Below are 23,982 nucleotides of genomic sequence, written 5' to 3'. Positions count from 1 at the left end.
AGTTAATTACTTAATTAAAAAATGATCCCAAGGGAATTTGCATTTGATTTTCAAAAGCATTGAATGATCCATTTTTGTATGTCACATTGATTAAAATGCAACACAGATGTGTCCATCTTAATTTAGTTACCTTTTAAATGTACCAGCCCAGACTTGCAAGGTGGTAAGCATGCTCAAATATCTCGTCACTTTCCCCATATTTGGGAAGGAAAATGCTTCTAGGCAGCCACTCTTCATATTCATATTTTGGCTCCCAGATCCCCAAATAAATATCATTTAGTTAGCATCTAGACACAGCTGAAGTATCTGTGATAGTGTGTATGTGGGGAAGGGGGGTGTATAAGAGAAAGTGCCAAATATCAACTTCTTCAGTGGGTCATTTTTTACCAGGCTGCTTTGCTGTCTGGAGTTAATAGCTATTGGTTTATTTAGTGTTGGCCATGGTCTTTAAAATTCTGGGCAATCTCTGGTTGAGAGATTTCCCTCTCATAGCAGCTAAAATTAGATAGCTGATGACTGCTATTTGTTCCTGGGGATAAGTACCTCAGAGGGTCACTAGGGCTGCCCCTCTTGAAGGTTCCCATCTCTGGAAATCACTCCTCTTGGTGATCTGCTGATCCCAAATCTAACAAACTTCAGCGTATGCTGCACAGTGCTTACTTTTGATCTGATTTTTATTGCTGTTATTTTGTAACAAGATGGTGGGTCACAGTGGCAACAATGCCCACTGTGGACGGTAATGTGTGATGCATGGCTATTTAATTGGGGAAATAAGCACCTAGCTCCCATGGCTACAGAAGCTATACAAAATCTGCTAGTTGACAGCCCTGGAATATGAAGCCTACAGCCCGCACAGGGGAATGCACACTGAGACCACTAACAAGGGCATCATTTAGGGCCCAACCTAGCTCCCACTAGGAGTCTCCCCCTTCAGTGGGATCTACAATGGGCCATTAATGACAATTATTTTTTGCGATAGGGACACCTATCTGCACAGACCTCACACCTGCCAGGTTACTCTGGGCAAAGGCACAAAGAGTACTGCAATGGGCCTGAAGTCTATTTACCTTTTAGAAGTCTATTTACCTCTTTTTAAAAAAAAACCAAACAAAGCAAGAAAAACCCCAACATGTTGAGTGTTTTTTCCCCCATACTAGTTCTGCAGATACATTGGTAATGTAGGATGTCATAAAAACCCCCATCTCCACGTGTTCTGGCTCCCAGTAGTTCTTCTCAATTACAGCCTGGCCTGTTGACAATATGGGATGGCTAGAGAGGTTTCAGTCAAAAGAAAAACGTGTGACAGTAGCATGTCTGATGGTCAAAGTCTGCACAACAACAACAACAAAAAAAATATACATCTGTATTGAAGCTGGATGGAACCTTTATTAATAATGTTTACCAAGTACTAAAAATCAGACAAGGTGATCTAGCCCTGGAAGAAGGATAATGCAGTTCTAGGACACGATTCAGCCCAGGGAATCAAATAGCACTTCTGCATTTGCAGGGACATCTGTACCAGTGTCAGCACTGCCCTCTGTCAAGGGTTCTGCCGGGGGGGGGGGGGGTGCAGATTTAAACTCCGCCTGGGTTCTTTGCAGAAACTCTGCTGACTGAGGCTGCTCAGGAGATGAACTGTTCAGTGCTTCTCACAGGTGCTCTGGCCACATCCCCACCTGGCTTTCTGGGATTTGCCAGCTGGCTTCAGGCTCCTGCTACAGTGAGCGGCATCTGCTGCTGTGAACTCCCTTCTGCTGATGGGGGCCCACACGCTGGTGTCAGAGCCCACAGAATGAGCCAAGACCAGAATCTTTTGTATCAGAAAGAAGATGGTATTGCATTTATGATTAATCTGTTTTATTGAGTTTCACAGGATATATAAAAGCCAAGTGAATATCAATAAAGGGCAGCAAAGGAAGCAGTGATGCTCTCATACAGGATCTAGAAACTGTGCATATAAAAACTGATTTAAAAATACAGAAATCCTAGTCTAACTGCATGTGCTAAAATTAACCTACAAGCCGACTTCAGTCACAGGCATATCATCTGACAAAAGGAGGAGGAAATACTTTGGGTGGCAACTGGAGAAGTGATGGTGCAATAATTAGCATGGATGTGTGAAACAGAAACCTGAGCAAAGTAGATGGCTCAGGAGCAATCTGCTCTCTAGCAAGGTGTAGGACATAGTAAAGAAAATTCACCGAGAGACTGAAGGTGCAGTCTCTGGCTATCAGTACCACATGGCAAGGAATTATTGGAGTACAGCATATGGAAGCTACAAAAAAACCCCAAACATTTAAATGACTCCCTCCTTCCATTTCCCCCAAAAGAATCAACCATGATTATCCAGATGAAACCAGGACATCTGGCAACTAATGACTCACCTGCACAATACAGTAAATATTGTATATTAGAGATGGATCCCAAACTAAAGCCCCAAACCTTGGGAATGTTCAGAATCTGCAGCTCAACTTCATGGGCCTAGATAGTGCAAAGCCAAAATTCTAGATCTCTTCAACCTTGGGGATGGGTGCCAAAATCTGGCAGGGATTTTGTGGTAGTTTCCTCCCATAATATAGTAATTAACTTCAGTAATCAGTGTTATTTTCTGGTCTTGCCTGAGAATGTTAGCCCATAGAATATACCTTGTTTAGCATCCAATACATGAAAGCACAGTAGGGCTTGTCTCTTTTTCCAATCTCTTCAAACTAGTGCTTCTGAGTACAGTTCTAATCACCACACCCAGAAAATTGATAATCTTTGTGAAACATCTTCTAACCTTACCTTATATCCATCTTCCCTGCTGAGACTAAAAGAGTGTATCAGCAGTTAAAGAGCAATCCTCACCTGCATTCCGATTGTTCCAATATCATCCTGAGCTGTTGTGCACAATGGCATTGTTCTGAACTACTTTCCAGAGACTCTCTCATCAAGGGCCTGATCCAAAGCTCAGTGAAGTCAATGGAAATTGTTCCATAGGTTCAATGGGCTTTGGATCAAATCATGAGAAAATAAAAAGGTCTCCCAGGGAAACCATAGCAAAGTCACCCTTAAGATTTCTTGGGCCAAATTCTTCTCTTTTACAATCAGTCTAATGGCTTCAGTTATACCAATGCAATGTCAGTGGAGCTGCATCCGTATCACAAAGGAGAATGAAATCCCTTGTCTCCTCCCAGTTGTTTTTAGCACACAGGTGTTAGCACCAACACAGAGCAGCTTTTGTGTATGAAATCACACATTGCTGCACCAAGTTTGTGATCAAAAGGTAATCATCATGATCACTTAGGTCTGATCCTGCCATGGGATCCATGCATGGAGATCTTATTGCAGAATTGAAGTCTAAATTAGCATCTTATTTGAAGCCTCTCAGAAATCAAATACTGTACTGGATTGTTAGAGTGTTTTACTGAAAATACCTGGACACATTATAGCTCCCTTCTCCCACAGCTACATTTTAGTTGGGGGTCTCTGGATCAGTGATGGGTACTCCTCCAAATGTCTGGCTTAGTGCCATTTGTCAAGACACGCTTTAAAATGGGAAAGCTATTTGCACTCTTTAGGTTCCATTTATGTTTCTGTGCACAGTTATTACTAACTAATGAGGCTACTTATGGGACTAAGGATGATTTGTGACTAAAGGATCAGGCCTCAGCAGCAAATGACAGAATGGAATTTAACAGTGATATGCCATTTTATCTGGCCTCTTATGGGAACCTCTATCTGCTGCTTATTTTGACTTTCATGGGCACAAGAATGATAAGAAAAATATTTGTTTTACATAAACTATTAACATATGGCATTTATAGAACCATAAGAGCCAATAAGGGCCAGTTTATTAAACATCTGCAGGTGCCTAAAGATGCAGACCGGTGCCTAGTGGGATTTTCAAACTCTAAGCAGGTGAGGTGCCTAACTCCCATTGATTTTAATATGATTTAGGCATCTAACCTACATAGGCACTTTCGCAAAGCCTAAACGTCTTTAAAATGCTGGCCCTAAGCTGAATATTGGGATGCAAACTGATCTCAGGAATATTAGTGCACTTATTTTTTATTCACTCAATCCTAGCATCCCATCCCCAGTGCACTCTTAGCTCAACACAGGCTCTCACATCTCATTACCTCAGTGAACCTAGCTATATTATTTAGAGATAAATTTGAATTCCATTGTTCTGAAAAATCCTGGATTTTGCACTGTTGTTAAAGTGATAGTTAATTCCTCCCTAGTGGCAATTTAAGATGATCAGAGAGAATCTTATTGCATAACCCTCTTTCAATTTAGAGGTTTCTAGGAGTAAAACTGAAAATTCAGGTGTGAGAATGGGCTGAAGTAGTAATGCTCATTGTTCAGTAGCCAGAGGGTAGATTTTGAATTAAAATAAAATATGTTTGTTGATTAAATGAGCCCCCACCCTCCTAAACAAATCAGTACCAATGAGTTCATTCAGGCTTTGTGCATGGTTCGGTTTGCCATTCATATGGAGATGGCCCAAGGAACGAAGGACTCAGGTTCATCTTTCGCACTCTAGGAGAATGAACAAGAGGTGAAAGTGATATGTTAATGGTATTCACTTAGAAAGAAGTCACTACAGCTATTCATAAAACTACTCTGCATATTTCAGTGCCTCTCACAGGTGGCCCCTACTGGGACTTCTACTGTTTCCATTAATTATGGATCAAACACCACTACAAGGTCTACTGGGTAGGGCATTCTACAGAAGGCAGGCTGGTAGGTCCCAAAGCAGCATAGAAGAACAGGGTCTGTGTCAACTGACCCTCACCTATAGCAAAGGTCCTGAGATGTTCATTGACATTAGTAGACTGACAAATCTGGGGGCTGATCTGCACTGCGATTCTGGTGCCTTGCCACTGCTTTGGGAAATACTAAGCAAGAATGCTGAGTGGGAACTCTGTCTCCATCTTCCACATGGAGACAATCTGGCCCACTAGTATTTCAATAGTAGCACAGGTGTGCATGGCATTTCACAGTAATATATAGATTGTCAAGGATTCTGCCTCAAGGAGCCTATGATTTAAATTAGACAAAAGACAATGGTAGGGGTAGTGGGAGTGGGTATAATGATAGCAGATAATAGGGGAACAGGAGGAAAGAGAGTTGCAAATGACAATGGGATCATGTGATTTGTCTTTCTTTTGGATCTTTGTTAGCTCCGAGTTGATTGATTTTCTTTATTTCATATTGGGGCAGGAGAGCATGAGTTGCTAGTGCCATAGTGTAAGTAAGTGGTGGAAACCAACTGGAAGGGGTGAGCATTTGAAGAGAGAGTGAGGTCACTTGGGGACTAAGTCAACACCCAATGAAGTGAATCAATAGGAGTCTTTCCAGTGACTCCAAAGAGCACTGGAGTAGGCTCTTGGTGCGGAGGAAAAGGGAGGTTGTTCCAGGAATGGAGGGACTCAAAAACCAGACAGAGGTGTGAGTGCGAGGAGACAAAAAGCAAGCAGCAAGGACGGAGGAGCAAGCAGAGATGAGTGCATACTGCAGGTGGGAGGGTGTGGGCAGGAGAAACTGAGAAAAAAAGAAAAATTTGAGTTATTAAAAGGCAAACCCTGAATGCCATAGACTGGCATGGGCTGGGCCTGTTGACAGACATTTTAATTCAAGAATCATTAAAAAGTCTGAACTGAGGAGTTCTGCTGTGTGCACACCATATCCAGGTGTAAACACTGTTTAAACTACAGAAATATGGTCCTTCAATGCCAGAAGATACAGGCTGCAGCTATAAAGGCGTATTCCAAAAGAAAAGCCTCATTACCATCTCAGTAAACTGATCGGCACAGGCCATTCGAATCCTCTCAGAAGTCAGAGGGCTGTTCAGTGTGAAGGTCCTGGTTAATCCTCTTTCCTTCCGCACAGCGGCCACTGCATCCCAGATAGCAAAGAACACAGAACATCCCAGGAACAGCCCTGCCTCGCCCATCCCCTGACAGGGAACAAAGGCAGACACATTTACTTTATGAACTAATTAAAAGAGGAAGTGTCTTATTAATATCAGTGATAGGTGAAAACCTTTTACAAACTACTGATTTACATAGGGCCTGATCCTCTACCAGAGGAGAGAATGAAAGTTTTCCACTGATTCAATGGAAGAAGGATCAGAACATACTGTGTATGTCTACAATGCACTGGAAACCTGGGCTCAGACTTGGGTTTGACCCCAACTCCCCCAACCACCCACACACAAATCTGTATGATCCAGGTTAGCAAGCATTCAGGACCCAGGCCCTAGGACCTTGACGGTGGTGTGGGGGGTGGTGTCAGAGTCCAAGTCCCACTGAGACTCAGATCCAAGCCCTTTTATTTTGCAGTGGGACACAGCTGAAGCCAAAAAAAGAAAAGGAGTACTTGTGGCACCTTAGAGACTAACAAATTTGAGCATAAGCTTTCGTGAGCTACAGCTCACTTCATTGGATGCATTCCACAGATCCAAGTCAGAAGGCCTGCATAGTGCTGTATGGACATGTTGGCATGGCTGTGAGATCCAGGTCCAGCAACTGTAAACCCGGGTTTACAATGGAGAGTGGATGCTCAGGTGTGGGACTTGGAAAATCTGAGTCCATAAGCCCAGATTCCCCAGAACTGGGTTTACAATGCAGGTTTTCAGCTGCTGGCTGGCTGACTGCAGAGATCTGCAAGGGCTAGTTTCAAATGCCAGCTATAAATTTTAGGACATTTCTCACTTGTGCAGGATTTCAAACTGAAAAGAAAATCAATTTGGTAAAAAAAAAAAAAAAAGGTTGGTAGATAAAACTGAAATGAACCATTAAAACTAGAGCTGAGACCAAACCCTGCATGTGAACAGCACTGAATGCCCTCCTCAATCTGATTCAGATGCAAATTTCATAGTTGGCCTTATTTCTATCTCAGGTCAAATCTAATCCCCAGATCTAGATGCTCCTAAATGCTGGGAGTTTGAGCATCTTCATCAGGACTGAGATCTGGATTTCTCAGTTGGCCATTATTGTATCTCTAACTGACCTTTCTAAAGCTCAGGCTCCAAAACACTCCTGAAACACTAATCTGGATCTCCATTTTACAGCTTTAGCCCACCTCTATAAGAAATGGACAACCATTTTTCAGGATTGAAAGATGCTTACTTTTCAGGCAAGGTAACACAAGCATGTTTTATTCACCAATGATTATTTTAAAATTAGCTATATGAGTTGTATGCATAAAGTGGGATAAACAGGTTTTGTATGCTGACTTTGAAGACTGGTGTTAAAAGCCGCTCTAGATCAACTGCACCCTGGGTAATTTCATTTTGATCTGGAATTTTCTTTCCAAATATTTCATCAGGACTATTTGAAAATAATTTTTAGAAGGAACTATTGTTCTACAATATCCTTCTGCTTTAAATGTCTTTATTCTGAAGCTTTTGTTTGATTGACTGCATTACATCCCTAATGGCCTAGGCAATTGAAGACATGATGCCCAATGCACTTGAATTGGGCAGTATCCCCTACATCTTGCTTATGTGTATATTCAATGGGCTAGGCCCCTAGCTGGTGTAAACTGATCCTCAGCTGGTGTAAATCAGTGTATTTATTGCTAGCAAAAAAAAGGTAGCTAAGGAGCCTATATTGACTAACTGAACTAACTAGTAATATTGTGTCTAATTTTAGTCACTTTCTCTTATGTTTCAGACTGTTACTACACTCTAAAGTCATGGCTTTAAATTTAGCTTGAAAGCGTGAGGATGTTTATACTAGAAGTTCCAGTCCACTTGTCAAACTCTAAAATCATCAATAGGCAGCTACGATGGAAGAGCAGAAATATCCCAGATTGCAGCTTCTACTGTATTTGTAAATTTATTAGAGCATAAGCTTTCGTGAGCTACAGCTCACTTCATCGGATGCATTTGGTGGAAAAGACAGAGGAGAGATTTATATACACACACAGAGAGAACATGAAACAATGGGTTTATCATACACACTGTAAGGAGAGTGATCACTTAAGATAAGCCATCACCAGCAGCGGGCGGGGGGGAGGGGGGAAAGAGGAAAACCTTTCATGGTGACAAGCAAGGTAGGCTAATTCCAGCAGTTAACAAGAATATCAGAGGAACAGTGGGGGGGGGGGGGGGGTGGAGGGGAGAAATAGTTTTACTTTGTGTAATGACTCATCCATTCCCAGTAAAACTATTTCTCCCCTCCACCCCACCCCACCCCCCACTGTTCCTCTGATATTCTTGTTAACTGCTGGAATTAGCCTACCTTGCTTGTCACCATGAAAGGTTTTCCTCTTTCCCCCCTCCCCCCCGCCCGCTGCTGGTGATGGCTTATCTTAAGTGATCACTCTCCTTACAGTGTGTATGATAAACCCATTGTTTCATGTTCTCTGTGTGTGTGTGTGTGTGTGTGTAAATCTCTCCTCTGTTTTTTCCACCAAATGCATCCGATGAAGTGAGCTGTAGCTCACGAAAGCTTATGCTCTAATAAATTTGTTAGTCTCTAAGGTGCCACAAGTACTCCTTTTCTTTTTGCGAATACAGACTAACACGGCTGCTACTCTGAAACCTGTATTTGTAAACATAATGATGTGGAGATCTGTTTAAAACGTAACCCAACAGAAGCCCAAGTCTCTTTTCACTTACAGGGGTTTTATACCTGCATACCTTTTGACTTTAATGGAATTACTCCCAATTTACTCTAGCACAGGTGATAGAGAAATCAAGCCCCAGGTTTCACTTGCTTACCTTGGATGAGTAGATGGCATAAGGATTTTGTGAGGATGACAGCAAGGAAACACTGAACTGTTCTGGGATGTCACAGATTGCAGGGATTTTATACTGATCCGGGCCCCGAGTGTACAAGACGCCTTCTGGGGAGTATTTTAACTCCTCCATTGTATAAAGTCCAATGCCCTGAACAAAGGCACCTTCAATCTGAGAGTGAGAAATTATAAGCACTGTATCTTTTCTTATGAGGCAAAATGTATACAACATTGACAATTACCCTCTCTCTGGACAGCATTCTCCTTCCTATTAGGCTATTGGGTTTCAGGGCTTTCCTTTTGAGCTGCTGGGAAGCAGAAAGCTCTCTTCTTTCTCACCTGCACTGCCCAAGTCCAGTCTACATCTACACTAGAAGATAGGGGTGCGATTCTTAGATTGTGTGTACACATGCACACAATCTTGATGAGAGCTAGCACAATTATAAATAGTATAGCACAGGTAGCAGCAGTGGTGACATTGAGTATGTACCGACAGGGAGGGTTCAGGCAGGTTTCTACTTGGCACGGCTAAGAGGTGCTGCTGCTGCTACCTGTGCTACCACAGCTACACTACTATATACACTTGTCCTATCATTAAGCTAGTGTGAATATGTGTACACAAGCTGGGATTCACACTCCTAGCTCATAGGACACTGCCACATGAAGAAATGCCAATCAGAGGGGCTGAAACAATGGATCAGAGGGGTGCAGTGGGGAGAAGCATTCACATGCTATGAGGAAGGGGGCCTGGTCATAAAGTGGAGGAGAGCTTGGAAACTTGGGTCTAGCCCAGTGTGTGAAACTACACAAGTGATGAACACAGTGGTGTAGATGGGCAGTACCACAAGGTGACACTAGGTAAAATCCCGATTCCAATGGAGTCAATAGCAAAACTCACATTGACTTCAGTAGGTCCAGGATTTATTATCTATAACATGGGCTGATAAGATGTTAATGGTAGATGAATGAATGGACACTCGTCAATACAAACAGCAACTAGCACAACATGAAAAGAATAAGAAATTCTGCCACATACCTGTCCTATATCCACAGCTGGATTTATGCTGCATCCAGTATCCATAACAATGTTTGTTCGGATGTTCTACCAATAAAATACAAACATACATTGTGGTGACAGATATACGGGTGGATGGATGAGGAAGCGCTAAGGGTCAGAGGCTTAATCCAGTGGGACAAGACATGTTTGTCTAGAATCTCTTTCAGAACATACAAAAACTGACCTATTACTGTGCAGCCCTTCCTCAGGTAAACACATTCATTCTTAATGGGAATTTAGCCAATACGAGGACTGCAGGCTTTAACTCATTGTATTTAAAGCTTCCAGTGGGACTTTTCACAGGAGGAAGTGGGAAGTGTTGCTGGAGTGGGCCCTTAAAATGTCAGGAGACTAGGCCAGGTGGGGTGACTAGCTGGTCAGGAGATTGGAAATTTAATACAGAGCTACAATACAATTTGGCAGACTGCAGGTGCCAAGAGAAAAGGCAAATACTGCCTGCAACACTGTCTGCTATATCACCAAATCTGCACATATAATATTTTCACAAATCTAGCAAAAATAAGATTATATTTTAGTTACTTGTGCACATTTTTCATTCTGCTCTAACTGTAATTGCTAGTTATTTACATCAATTGGTAAATGTATGTTAGTACAAAGCCAGGTGATTTACCAATGCACAAATTATATGATTGTTGGGACATCAGGCAAAATGGGAAGTTCTGGTGGAACCTCACTGTACTATTTATGAGCTTTAGTGACATTCACTGGTTACCTTGTGATCGCCTGTAAGGCAGTCAATTTCAACCTCCGAACAAGCAGCTCCGAAAATAAAATACGTAAATGGATGGCCTTCCCCTTTCTCCCAATCCATGTTAGCCTCATAGCCTCTGGGGGAAGCAACACAGTCCATGGGAAGCATGGCTTTTAGTCAGTTTTATTAATCTGTGTGTTACACCAATAAAGTGACAGAGCAAATAAGAGTTCAAAACTATGTGAAATTAAACCCAAAATACTGGGACAGATACCCTGCTGGTTTAGCTCCATTAAAGTCAATTAAGTTCTGGCCACGAGTATGATAAACTGCTCCAATCTAAAAATTCTGATAGGCAACCAAATCCCAGCAGATTTCCAACAGAGATTGTAATGTAAATCATGTATAAAAGACAAGTTTAAAGTAACAATTACATAGCCAATGACAAATGAGTGAAGTAGAGAAGAGAAATAAAATGGTCAGAGCATAGGAAAGTTTAATTTACAAGGAAAGATGTAAAGAGCTAAAAATGCAGATCTTAGCTAAGCAGTGACTAAGAGGAGCAAGATGATGGTCTTTAAAATAGCAGTGTTAGCCTAAGAAGGGAAGAAATATTTAGGAAGGTCTAAGCAGGCAATAACTACGTGAAATGGAATGGAATTAACGAAGGGAAGAGATCAGTTGAACATCAGGGAACCTTCACCATGAGATCTATGAGACTGTGGGATAGTTTCTCAAGGTAAGTGGTGGAAGCCTTCTTGTTTGGCACACTTAAAACTATACCCAAAGAAACCAACCCAACAATAGGAAAGGTACAATAGGGAGTAATCCTTCATTGGTAGGGAGGTGCACACAATACATACATCTGGCTCACATCCTCAACTATGAGCTCAGCCGGTTGTGAGATCCATGATGCGAGTACCATGGTTAGGTAAATGAGTGAGTGCTACACTTCCTCTGGGGAACCTAGTGCTCCTTGCAGCAGTAGCTGGACACCTCATTTCGTGGGCACAATGTGCTGCTGCCAAAATTATAGCATTCCTCTAAAGGAGCAGATCTGTTGATTACATGAGACTATGAGCTAAAAAAAATGCCTGTCAAGTCCAGTCTATCCAGTCCCACTTTGAGCTATTAACTATCTTCATGAGTTACTTATTAAATTCACACTTTCATCATATTGCTGATATATGCCTCAGCTTTACTTAAATATTTTTGGTCCTTTTGAAAGTTAAGTTTGTTACCTGAAGTAACCTGTAGCTGAAAGATTAATGCTCTGTTCAAATGCTTCTTTAACCTGTAGAATACAACAATTATTGGTAATCCTATCACCTGGGAAGGAGTTAAACATACACCTATTTATTTAAAAATCAAACTACAAGAAAATGCTAAAGAACTGAAGAGTGCTATGGTAATGTCTGATGATTCTCTCTGCCACCAGCTCCATTTTTTTTGCTCTGGGAGACTAGGCAAATGCTGAGTAAGTTCTCTGAAAACTGCAAACCATGATTCTAGTTCTAACTCAAGCCCCTACAGGCAAACATGCATGTAAATACAGCAGCTGGAAAATCCTGCTCACATGTTCAGGAACACTTCCCTCCTGGGGAGCTCGCAGAAGTTCAGTCAACCTTAAGGGGAGTCAGACATGTGCAGCTCCCAGATACTTGATTCAAGTTTGAGCTTTAATATATGGAAAATGGCAGTTTGCCAAACAGAGATTCTCCTTGTTTTTATTCAGCCATAATTCCTTATATTATGGACTAAAAATATCAGTGACAGCAGTTAGGATGAACTGTTGAATGAGGGCCTGAGTCAGCCAAGCACTTAAACATGTGCTTAACTTTAGGCACATGGTTGAATCCTATTGACTTCAATGGGGCTTAAATCTGTTTAAATTTAAGCATGTGCTTATAGGGTTTTCTGAATAGGGATAGATTTATACACATGCTTATATGCTCTGCTGAACTGGGGTTTTAATGCTGCAGAGCCAACATAGCTTTGGAAGAGTGAACTGGATTTGATTTGGTTCACATATAAGCATCAGACTTGTTCTCACAGCTCTACTTGTAGAATCTTTACTGTTGGCAACATGGCAGCCAGAAAGGATCCAACTTTACTTTCACATTTCAGGTTGAGTTTGTAGTGCTGATAGTCAGAAAAGTGTCTATTTGGAAACTGAGCAGATCTGGTTGATAAGATAGAGGGAAAAGAAACAAAACAAAAAAACCAACCACCACTTTTTAGGAAAAAAAAAAAAATGCTCTGAAGTGCAGTTATGCAAGTGATTCCAGCAGTGAGGGTGAGCTTCTAGATTTGCTCCATCTCAGCAATTCTCATATCAGATTTGCTTAATTTACATGTCAAATATGTTTTTGAAACTAATCAGTTTATCAACTTTACAAGAGGCAAAGCAGCTTCTTTTCTGCATGGGTCAGCATTTTTTTGATGTCAGTCATTCCTGATAATCTAAATTAAATTAAAATTAATTTGACAATCACTAGAACAGCATTAGTCAGTGCAAACTGATTTACTCCTCACATATGTAAGGGTCAGTTATGCTTACAGCATTGCTACAGGTGTTCCACTGTTATTCTCTATTAATAAGAATAGTTGGCAAACTTTAAAACATTTTGTAGAGTAATTATGGTAATCCTTTAAGAGGGAACATCTGTGTGTTGGGACTGCAAGTACCTCAAGGGCAGTGTGGCAAATTGCTGGCACTACTATGATTGGTCTCGCGCTCTCTTCCTGGGGGAAGGGGCACCATTTCTTGCCCCTGAACTGGCTATTAGATTCATAGATACTAAGGTCAGAAGGGACCACTCTGATCATCTAGTCCGACCTCCTGCACAGCGCAGGCCACAGAATGTCACCCACCACTCCTATGAAAAACCTCACCCATGTCTGAGCTATTGAAGTCCTCAAATCATGGTTCAAAACTTCAAGGAGCAGAGAAGCCTCCCTCCAGTCAACCATGCCCCATGCTACAGAGGAAGGCAAAAAAACCTCCAGGGCCTCTCCAATCTGCCCTGGAGGAAAACTCCCTCCCGACCCCAAACACGGCAATCAGCCAAACCCTGAGCACATGGGCAAGATTCACCAGCCAGATACCCAGGAAAGAATTTTCTATAGTAAATCAGATCCCATCCATCTAATATCCCATCTCAGGGGATTTGGCATATTTACCCTGAATATTTAAAGATCAATTACTTACGAAAATCCCATTATCCCATCATACCATCTCCTCCATAAACTTATCGAGTAGAATCTTAAAACCAGATAGATCTTTTGCCCCCACTGCTTCCCTTGGAAGGTTATTCCAAAACTTCACTCCTCTGATGGTTAAAAGGATGATTTCAAGTCTAAACTTCCTGGTGGCCAGTTTATACCCATTTGTTCTTGTGTCCACATTGGTGCTGAGCTTAAATAATTCCTCTCCCTCTCCTATATTTATCCCTCTGATATATTTATAGAGAGCAATCAATCTCCCCTCAACCTTCTTTTAGTTAGTTATTAACTGCCCCACCAGTGTCCTAGAGGAGAGCAGTGGCAAGGGAGGGTCCCGGACCCACCCTCTACTCTGGGTCCCAGCCCAGGGGCCCTAGGGAAGTGGTAAACCACTTGAACTAGCGGTTCCTTCCCGTGGGCTACTTCTCTCTCCTGACCTTCAGCTTGTAGGGCTTCCTGCCCTCCCTCTGCACAAGCCAGGTGTCCCTTTACCTAGGGTCTTGGTCTCCTTAGCTCACCACAGCACTTCTCCAAGTTCTCCTCTGCGCCAACACCAAACCACTCTGCTTCAACTCCTCCACTTGTCTGATTGAAGCAGAGGTTTTTTAAATTAGGTGAGTGGCTTCAGGTGCTGTAATTAATCTATAGCAAACTTTCTTCCTCTACAGGGAATAAGGCTTCCTTCTAACACTCTCCTGCTGCCCTCTGGCCATGCTGTATCACAGGCAGGGATTGTCATTTTTGTTAGCCTTTAAATCATCATGCAGCACTGCATAAACAATAGGATTTTAATATTTAGGCCACATTTACAGCTCTGCACCAAAGGACTGATTCTCAACTGCTGGGGTAGTAAGTAGGTGGACCGCCAGATGCTTTTGAACAGACTCTGAAATCTTTACTTTCCCCCTCCCCCCATTATCTTCGCTGGAGTCTGGATCTTGACAAAACAATAATTGACTACTTGTAGCGGGGCGACGACTCACCTCCTGCTAGTCATCCTGGGAATTAGCTCTTCCAGCCCAGAGAGACCTCTGCAGACCGGTGTCTCACCTGCTGCTGGCCCCCATGTCTCTCCCAGACCCCATGACCCTTTACCCTGGAGTGCTTCCCCCTGGCAGTACCCCCACACTCAGTTTACACTCCAAGGGGAACCCCCACCCTCAAACCCCTCCTTGCCTCAGCAGCTACTGTCAGTCACTATCTAGCTCCCACTAACTGGGGCAGACTGCAGCCTGTACACCACTCATCATCAGCAAGGGGGGTTTGGACCTGCTGCCTTTGCCTAACCCTGGGCTGCACCTATGCAACCCTAGTACCTTTCCCAGCCTTTAGCAAGGCCTGCAGACTGGGGGCTCTCCAGCCCTACACCACTCAGGCACCCTGCTCAGCTCTCAGACAGCCAGGTCCATTTCCCTCTAAGGCTGGAGAGAGACTGCCTAAGCACCTGGCTAGCAGCCCTTTTATAGGGCCAGCTGCTGCCTGATTGGGGCATTGCCCCAGCTGTGGCTGCTTCCCCCCAGTCAGCCTAACCTATTGGCTCTCTGGGGCAGCCCTTTCCCCAGGGCTATTTTAACCCCTTCAGGGCCGGAGCAGGTGACCACCCTGCTACACTACCCCTCTAATAGGTGATTCAAATCCCACTGAGGCATCTAAATAATGATCTGGGACCCCCTCCCAGTGGGATATTTGGACAACCATTCAAGAGACTGGTCCCACTCAGATTGAGGGTGGTCACAGATGAAAGACCTGATACCGCAGGTTGTTCCTTCAGGGCTGCCCCTTGGGATCATACAGAGACCCAATGAAATCCATGGGCTTTAGCATGTGCATACAGGATTGAGACCTAACCACTTCATCAGATTTGTTTGGACCAATTAGACAGAGCTCTTTGTGGTAGGGTCCGTCTCTATGTTTTGTGTTTGCATAGTATCTGCACAGTAGGGCCCAGGTCCATAGTTAGGGCTCCTAGATACTATGATAATACAAATAACAGAGGGCTCATCCTATGTAAAGGCGGCTTTTTAGCAGGGCAAAATGTGATTCTAGCATACTACAGGTCTAAGTGAGCCTCAACTGGTGTTTTATTCCTATCAATAGTTTTTTGACACTGTTGTGACACTCTGTATCTCAGGGGAACACCCAGCACCCTCATGTTTATCCTTGTAAAAAGACTGATATCTAATGCAAGTTTGTCATGTTAGGTGTCTTCGGAAGGCTCATGATGCACTGAGTATTGTGGTTATAGTGATGTTATAGTAATTGTTGTTACAATAATGTTATAGGTTGTAATTTCATGTATATAGTTATGAGGCTGAAAATGTATCCTCATGGCTTAAACCAAACCCAGAAAAAAACTCCCCAGGAGCAGAGGGGCAGTTCACACCTCATCAGGGCATGTATGGGACAAACCCAGCCCAGCCTCACAGGAACAATGAACACTGGCCTAGGCAGCAACAAAGGATCTGTTGGACTCTCGAGTGAGTCACCCCCCTTCCTTTGGTCAGTTTGGGACTGCGATGAGATAATGCTCACCTGACTCTGAAGGGGGGGGCAAAGCCAAGAGGGAAGAAAGAACATGATAAAAGGAAGAGATGTTTGCCTCTCTCTTCCACCTACATCTTCAGACACCACACCCAGCAACTGAAGCGCTGATCAAAGGGGAGAGCCTGGCTGAAGAGCAACCAGACAGCCTGTGGTGAGAAGCATCTAAGTTTGTAAGGGCACTGAAAGTGTTAAGATCAACTTAGAATGTGTTTTGCTTTTATTTCATTTGACCAAATTTGACTTGTTATGTTTTGATTTATAATCTCTTAAAATCTATCTTTATAGTTAATAAATCTGTTTATTTATTCTACCTGAAGCAGTGCATTTGGTTTGAAGCGTGTCAGAGACTCCCCTTGAGATAACAAACCTGGTACAGATCAATTTCTTTGTTAAATTGGCAAACTCATATTAGCTTGCAGTGTCCAGCGGGCATAACTGGACACTGCAAGATGGAGGTTCCTAGGGTTGTGTCTAGGACTGGAGATACTGGCTAGTGTCATCCGGTTGTACAATTCAAGTAGCAGCTTACATGCCAGAGGCTGTGCGTGATGTTTGCTGCATGTTCAAGATTTCAGTACTGCCAATACCATGTATTTTAGCAGCTCACTATATATGGGGAGGGACCCACCCAAACAAATCTGCTCTGGCCAAGCTGTGCTCTGTGCAGCAGCTTTTATCCAGCTGGTAAGAGATTACCATAGAAAGAGGTGAGAGAAAAATATTATACACCCCCCCCCCCAAATTGCTATGTACATGCACATTTTTTTTAATCACAGGTTTCAGAGTAGCAGCCGTGTTAGTCTGTATTCGCAAAAAGAAAAGGAGTACTTGTGGCACCTTAAAGACTAACAAATTTATTAGAGCATAAGCTTTCGTGAGCTACAGCTCACTTCATCGGATGCATTTGGTGGAAAAAACAGAGGAGAGATTTATATACACACACACAGAGAACATGAAACAATGGGTTTATCATACACACTGTAAGGAGAGTGATCACTTAAGATAAGCCATCACCAACAGCAGGGGGGGGAAGGAGGAAAACCTTTCATGGTGACAAGCAAGGTAGGCTAATTCCAGCAGTTAACAAGAATATCAGAGGAACAGTGGGGGGTGGGGTGGGAGGGAGAAATACCATGGGGAAATAGTTTTACTTTGTGTAATGACTCATCCATTCCCAGTCTCTATTCAAGCCTAAGTTAATTGTATCCAGTTTGCAAATTAATTCCAATTCAGCAGTCTCTCGTTGGAGTCTGTTTTTGAAGCTTTTTTGTTGAAGTATAGCCACTCTTAGGTCTGTGATCGAGTGACCAGAGAGATTGAAGTGTTCTCCAACTGGTTTTTGAATGTTATAATTCTTGACGTCTGATTTGTGTCCATTCATTCTTTTACGTAGAGACTGTCCAGTTTGGCCAATGTACATGGCAGAGGGGCATTGCTGGCACATGATGGCATATATCACATTGGTAGATGCGCAGGTGAACGAGCCTTTGATAGTGTGGCTGATGTGATTAGGCCCTATGATGGTATCCCCTGAATAGATATGTGGACAGAGTTGGCAACGGGCTTTGTTGCAAGGATAGGTTCCTGGGTTAGTGGTTCTGTTGTGTGGTGTGTGGTTGCTGGTGATACAATTAACTTAGGCTTGAATAGAGACTGGGAATGGATGAGTCATTACACAAAGTAAAACTATTTCCCCATGGTATTTCTCCCTCCCACCCCACCCCCCACTGTTCCTCTGATATTCTTGTTAACTGCTGGAATTAGCCTACCTTGCTTGTCACCATGAAAGGTTTTCCTCCTTCCCCCCCCTGCTGTTGGTGATGGCTTATCTTAAGTGATCACTCTCCTTACAGTGTGTATGATAAACCCATTGTTTCATGTTCTCTGTGTGTGTGTATATAAATCTCTCCTCTGTTTTTTCCACCAAATGCATCCGATGAAGTGAGCTGTAGCTCACGAAAGCTTATGCTCTATTTTTTTTAATATAATTCATACCCATTTGATTTTTCACCCTGATACAAAAGTGCCTCTTACCCAATCATTCCAGGTACCTTTCGGGTTCTTGCTAATGATGGGCTCCAGGCGTCTCAAGAGAGTCTGGCAAGCATCCTGGTGAAGAAAAGAGTTGGGGAAAAGAATGCAAAAGTAGAGAAATAGGTATTTGTCAGTATTTAATAATATTCAACATATTTTTTGTCATAGTGGAGGAACTATCAGCAGAGAAGACATCTCATTTACTTCTAGAAATCATTACTCCTCATTTAATTCCTTAGACCCCTTTTTTCTGAGGAACCCATCATCTGTCTTCCACTTAGAGAAGGATGGTGAATCAGTTTCTTTTGAGGCTCTTATCACTTCCTAACTGTCTATAGCCACCCAAACATGCTACCTCCTCAGTGAATTTGAAGGAAAAGCCTCAAATCCTGGGGAAGGGGAGGATCGAGTTTGTTCCTGACTCCAGTTCTTGTGGGCCACACATTTTTAATATTTATATGAAAATAGATTAATCTAGCTAATTGGTAAGGCCACTACTAGAGATGGGTGACCCTGAAACACTCCAGCGGGTCGATCAGTTTAGATAAACACCTGGAGGTCCTTATGCTCATCCAAATCTCAATGGAAGTAGTAGAACAGAGGTCCCATCTCTCCCCAAACCAGATCGTTCTCTTCTGCTCCTAGATCTGCACAACCAGGCCTCCTTCAGGCCTCTGAGTCATCCCTTACTCCGGAGCTCATGTGATACCCACTCTTCCCACCCCACCTTTGGATCAAGGAATCAAACACTCATGAGATCTTAAGTCTCTCTCCTGGGACTAACCAAGTTTCTGCCTCCAAATCTGCCACCACTGTCAGGCTTCCCAATAAAATTACCACCCAGACACACTGCTCCATTGTAACAGAGAAGCTTAAAAAATGTGCAAGTTTTAATATAAAAAACAAGAGGCCTGTGCCTAGTAGAGAAACCAAAGATCAGCTAGGCCTGTTATTCTTTCATGAAAAAACAGGGAGGAAATTAAGAGTCTTGATTTAAGGAAGATGCGGAAGGATGAGAGAGAGGTAGGGAAGATTTGTTTATTTAAAATTGACTCAAACCTTAAAATAATGTCTGGGATTAGTGTGAACTAGCACATGGTCAGTGCCAGGTCTTTAAGAACTGATTTGCCCACTTCATCACAGGAGAGATAAGAGGCCTCCATTATATGCAGTGAGTGTTTAGTAAAAAAACCTTAAGCCTTTTTGGGGAGCTTTGGGTTCTGTTCTGGAAACCCCAAACCACAACATATCAAAGAGTTTGGAATTCATCAAGAAGCAATGTTTCATATTCTTAGTGGCCACCTGCAATAGCCACACGAGAGGTAATTTCAAGATCTGTGGAACTGCTCATGTGTGTAAAATTAGGCACATGCTTAAATACCTTGATGAATGGGGGCTTTTAAGAGTTCACTGGTAGACAAATATTACCCTTTACCTTTACTGCCATTCCATTGACATCAGTTCCAGCAGATGCTACTGAAGCACAAGCATTAGGAACAGTTGTTGTGCTTGTTTCACAAATATGAATACTCGACATGGGGATCTTTAATTCCCGGCTGGCAACCTGGGGTGGGGAATGAACATACCCTCATTCCATTTGAAACACACATTTCTGAACATTTCAATAATATCAGCCTTCAAAAGGTATGTCTACACAGCAAAGAAAAACCCAGGACTTGGGCTGTTTCATTTTCACTAGGACCCTGCAGGGTGCGAGGTCCCAGAGCCTAGGCTCCAGCCCGTGCCTGAAAGTCTACAAAGCAATGAAACAGTCCCACAGCACAAGCCCTGCAAGCCCGAGTTGGCTGGCATGGGCCAGCCGTGGGTTTTTCTTTGCTGTGTAAACGTACCCTTAGACACTAGGTTATGGATTTGATCTAATAAAGAAATTAGATATTCTTGCTCCAGAGCCTTCCATTTCCAATTGTAATCACATTGCTGTGTCTGCAGGGGTAAAGTGGAACAGAGGAATGATGATCTTGTGGTTAAAGCACTAGACTGAGTCTCTGTAGAGCTGAGTTCAAATCCTGATTCTGTTACAAACTTCCTGTGTGATCCTAGACAAGTCATTAGGGTGTGCTATATAGTTAAAAATAAACAAAATACTCCAAAAAACTGTGGCAGCAAGTATTAAGAGTCCAGGCCAATTGACTTGGGCTTGTGTTGCAGGTCTGAAAATAATAATGTAGATGCTCGGGCTCTGGCTGAGACCCCCATTTTGGTTTGAGCCTGAACTGCTACTTTTAGCCCCACAGTGCAAGCCCAGGTCAGTTGACCTGGGCTCTGAGACTTGCTACCACAGTTTTTTTTTGCTGCACAGATGTACCCAGTGTCTCTCTGTGCCTCAGTTCCCAGTCAGTAAAATGTGGATAACAATACAGTAGAACCCCAATTTTATGAACATCGATCTTAGGAAGAGAAGGTTATGTGTGTGCCTATCGGTGCTCCACTCTAAGTGCGCATGTGCCCCATCAGCCTCAGATCATAGATTTTAGGTAGTAGTGTCCATTCAGCTCACGCATGTGCCCCATGCAGCCCCATGCTCTGCACCGTGGCCATATACAGCTGTGCAGGTGAACTGCCTTCAGTTTTTTCTCTGCTGAGGAACTCCATGGCAAAGAACTCAAAGCAGAGGGTAGGAGGGCAGGTAGTGGAGCATCCACAGGGACACATCTTGAAGAACCACAGTTACTGCACAGGGTGAGTAACCTTCTCTTCTTCTTTCAGTAGTGTCCCTGTAGGTACGCCACACTTTGTCAGGGGAGGGATAGCTTAGTGGTTTGAACATTGGCCTGATAAACCCAGGGTTGTGAGTTCAATCCTTGAGGGGGCCATGGAGGGATCTGGGGCAAAAATTGGGAATTGGTCCTGCTTTGAGCAGGGGGTTGGACTAGATGACCTCCTGAGGTCCCTTCTAACCCTGATATTCTATGATTCTATCGCTACTGAGCAGTGCCCTCTATGGAGGGATAGGTTTTGGAGTTGAGTCTAAGGCTGAATATAGCACAGAAGAGACAAACATGGCATCAGAAGCTGAGACACGAGTAACTGTATAGTGTTCAGAAAAGGTCTGAATGGAGGTCCAAGTCAAGGCTCTACATATTTCTGTACAGGAATGCTCTTAAGAAAGGCTAATGAAGTAGAAAGGGATCTTGTGGAGTGAGTTAATACTCTAGAAAGAGATTGAATATCATGAGACTGATAACAATAGGTAATGCAGCCAGACAGCCAGTCTTTATTTGGAAGTTGGAGATCCCTTAGTTCTGTCCACAATGGAGAGAAACAATCTGGGAAATTTTCTAAAGGACTTAGTTCTGTCTAGGTAAAAGGCTAATACCCTCCTGACATCAAGTATATGTAATGCCTCATCTTCTTTATCCTGGTGTGGCTTAGGGAAGAAAACTGAAGCTGGATAGGTTGGTTTACCCGGAAGTCTAAGGATACCTTTGGTAAGAACTTGGGATGCAGTTGCAACATGACCTTTTCCTTAAAAAAGGCTGAACAGGAGCGTTGCCCAGGGAGTGTTGTCCCATCCTCGCTTTAGAGCAGTAATGTGGATATTTCTTGTTCAGGTGAGTTGCGAACAGGTCTGTGGATGGTATCCCCCATCATCTGAATAGGTTGTGAAGCATTATTGGGTGTATCTCCACCTCATGGTCCTGTGGGAATTTGTGACTGAGACTGTCCGCTATTGAGTTTTGTCTGCCGGGGAGGTAAGCCGTGGACAGTATGACATTGTGTGAGATGCACCAGTTCCATAGCCTCATAGCTTCTGTGCATAGGTGTGGGGGACGTGGCTTGGCTCCCCTCTGCCGACTGATGTAGTACATACAGGCTATGTTGTCTGTTAGGATTTTTGTATGTGATCCTGTGATCAGCAGCAGGAAATAGGCGCAGGCATTCCTGACTTGAGTGATTGATGTGGAGGGATATCTCCACAGGTGACCATTTGCCTTGTATTGTGAGGCCATTTAGATGCGTGCCCCACCTCTGAGTGATGCATCAGTGGTGAGGAGCAATGATGGTGATGTTTGTGTGAATGGGATTCTTTTGCAAACGTTAGCTGGATCCTTCCACCAGTGTAAGGTGTTTTTGATCCTGGTGGGTGCTGATAGGGATTTTTCCAGCCTGTCCTTATTGGTTCTGTAAACTGAGCTGAACCACATTTGGAGGCATCGCATGTGAAATTTGGCATGTGCTATTACCGCCATGCCTGCTGCCATATGCCCCAAGAGTTGGAGCAGAGCCAGTCTGGTATTTGGGTGCTGCTTTGAATGGTGTCTAAGAGTGTGACTAAGGATAGGAACCTGTGTTGAGGTAAGAAGGCTTTGGCCTGTAACAAATCGAGGTCAGTCCCTATGAATTCCAGGCGTTGCACTGGAGTGAGGTTGACTTCTGGGTGTTGATCTGTAAACAAGTATATTGTAGCTTCACTGACCTGGTGAGCCTTTTGAGGAGACCAGGCTGTGAGGAGACAATCATCTAGGTAAAAGTAGATCATTATCCCTTGAGAACATAAATGAGCGGACACCACTGAGAGAATCTTGGAAAATACTTTTGGGGCTGATAATCCCAGAGGGGAGCACTCTGTATTTTTAATGGTCATGTCCCAGAGTGAATCTGAGAAATTTGTGAGCCAGTAGGATTGAGATATGAAAATAGGCATCCTGAAAAAAGACTGTAAACCAGTCTTCCTGTTCCAACGTTGGAATGATCATTGATAAGGTGACCACCTTGAATTTTTGAGCCTCGATGAACTTGTTGAGAGCTGAGGTCTAGTGTGGGTCTCCAACCTCCCTTCTTTCTGGGTATTAGGAAATAACAAGAGTAGAACCCCTTGTCTCATAGATGCTGAGGTACTGGTTCTATGGCTCCTAACTGGAGGAAGCAATCTTTTTCTATTCATAGTAAACTCTTGTGAGAAGGGTCCCTGAAGAGGGATGCGGAAGGGTGTTGTGCAGGGAGGTAAGGAGGTAAAATGGATGGAGTACCCAGCTCAAAAGATCTCTAGGACCCATTGGTCTGAAATTATGTATTCCCAGGCATTGCAGAGTGCTGCCAATCAGTGGCCAAATGGGTGTGGAATGATGGTTGGCTGTGTCAGTTGGGGAGAGTACCTTGACCTGTCCATCAAAACAGCTTAGACATAGAGGGCTGAGATGAAGATTGTGGGTCAGATGGTTTGCGTTTAGGGAATTTCCCTTTCTTTCTTTGTGGCTTGTAGTGGCACTGAGGTTGGTACTGAGGCGTGTTTGATCTATGCTGGAATTGGGGATTAAATTGTCTCTTTTGTCCCAGTATATAGCTACCCAGTGAATGGAGGGTAGCCCTGCAGTCCCCCAGGGTATGAAGGGAGGCATCAGTCTTCTCAGCCAAGAGCTTCATGCCCTCAAATGGAAGGTGCTTAACCATGGACTGTACTTCCTTTGGGAAACCCAACAAAAGGAGCCATGATGCCGGAAGAAGAGATGGACCTAGTTGCTGTGTCGGCTGCGTTGAGGGCAGATTACAGTGATATCTTTGGCGCTAACTGGACCTCCTGGATAATGGCCTTAAATGAGTTGTTATATGCTTCTGTAATTTTCTCAATAAAGTCATTCAGTTTTATATAATCATATTTCACCATGAGGGGCTGACAGTTGGCAATACAGAATTGTAGGATGCCTGAGGAGTATGC

General features: G+C 43.3%; 1 protein-coding gene across 2 annotated transcripts in view; it reads right to left on the bottom strand.

Annotated features, from left to right (window-relative positions):
• Positions 1 to 2,691: 2,691 nt before the first annotated feature.
• Positions 2,692 to 23,982, bottom strand: part of LOC119863686 (aldehyde oxidase 1-like) — an 88,223-nt gene continuing 66,932 nt past the window's right edge. For both annotated transcript variants that reach the window (XM_038422439.2, XM_043505555.1), the window contains 8 exons: positions 19,741 to 19,869; positions 18,306 to 18,380; positions 11,744 to 11,796; positions 10,524 to 10,638; positions 9,770 to 9,835; positions 8,717 to 8,905; positions 5,777 to 5,944; positions 2,692 to 4,524 (listed from right to left, as the gene is read on the bottom strand). In XM_038422439.2, coding sequence (XP_038278367.2) covers positions 4,474 to 4,524; positions 5,777 to 5,944; positions 8,717 to 8,905; positions 9,770 to 9,835; positions 10,524 to 10,638; positions 11,744 to 11,796; positions 18,306 to 18,380; positions 19,741 to 19,869 — 846 coding nt within the window. In that variant the 3' untranslated portion in view covers positions 2,692 to 4,473. The remainder of the gene's footprint in view (positions 4,525 to 5,776; positions 5,945 to 8,716; positions 8,906 to 9,769; positions 9,836 to 10,523; positions 10,639 to 11,743; positions 11,797 to 18,305; positions 18,381 to 19,740; positions 19,870 to 23,982) is intronic.

Source organism: Dermochelys coriacea, chromosome 11 (genome assembly GCF_009764565.3).
Source record: "Dermochelys coriacea isolate rDerCor1 chromosome 11, rDerCor1.pri.v4, whole genome shotgun sequence".
NCBI lineage: Eukaryota > Metazoa > Chordata > Testudines > Dermochelyidae > Dermochelys > Dermochelys coriacea.
Note: the sequence above shows the minus strand (reverse complement) of the source record. Positions and strands in the feature narration are given on the sequence as shown.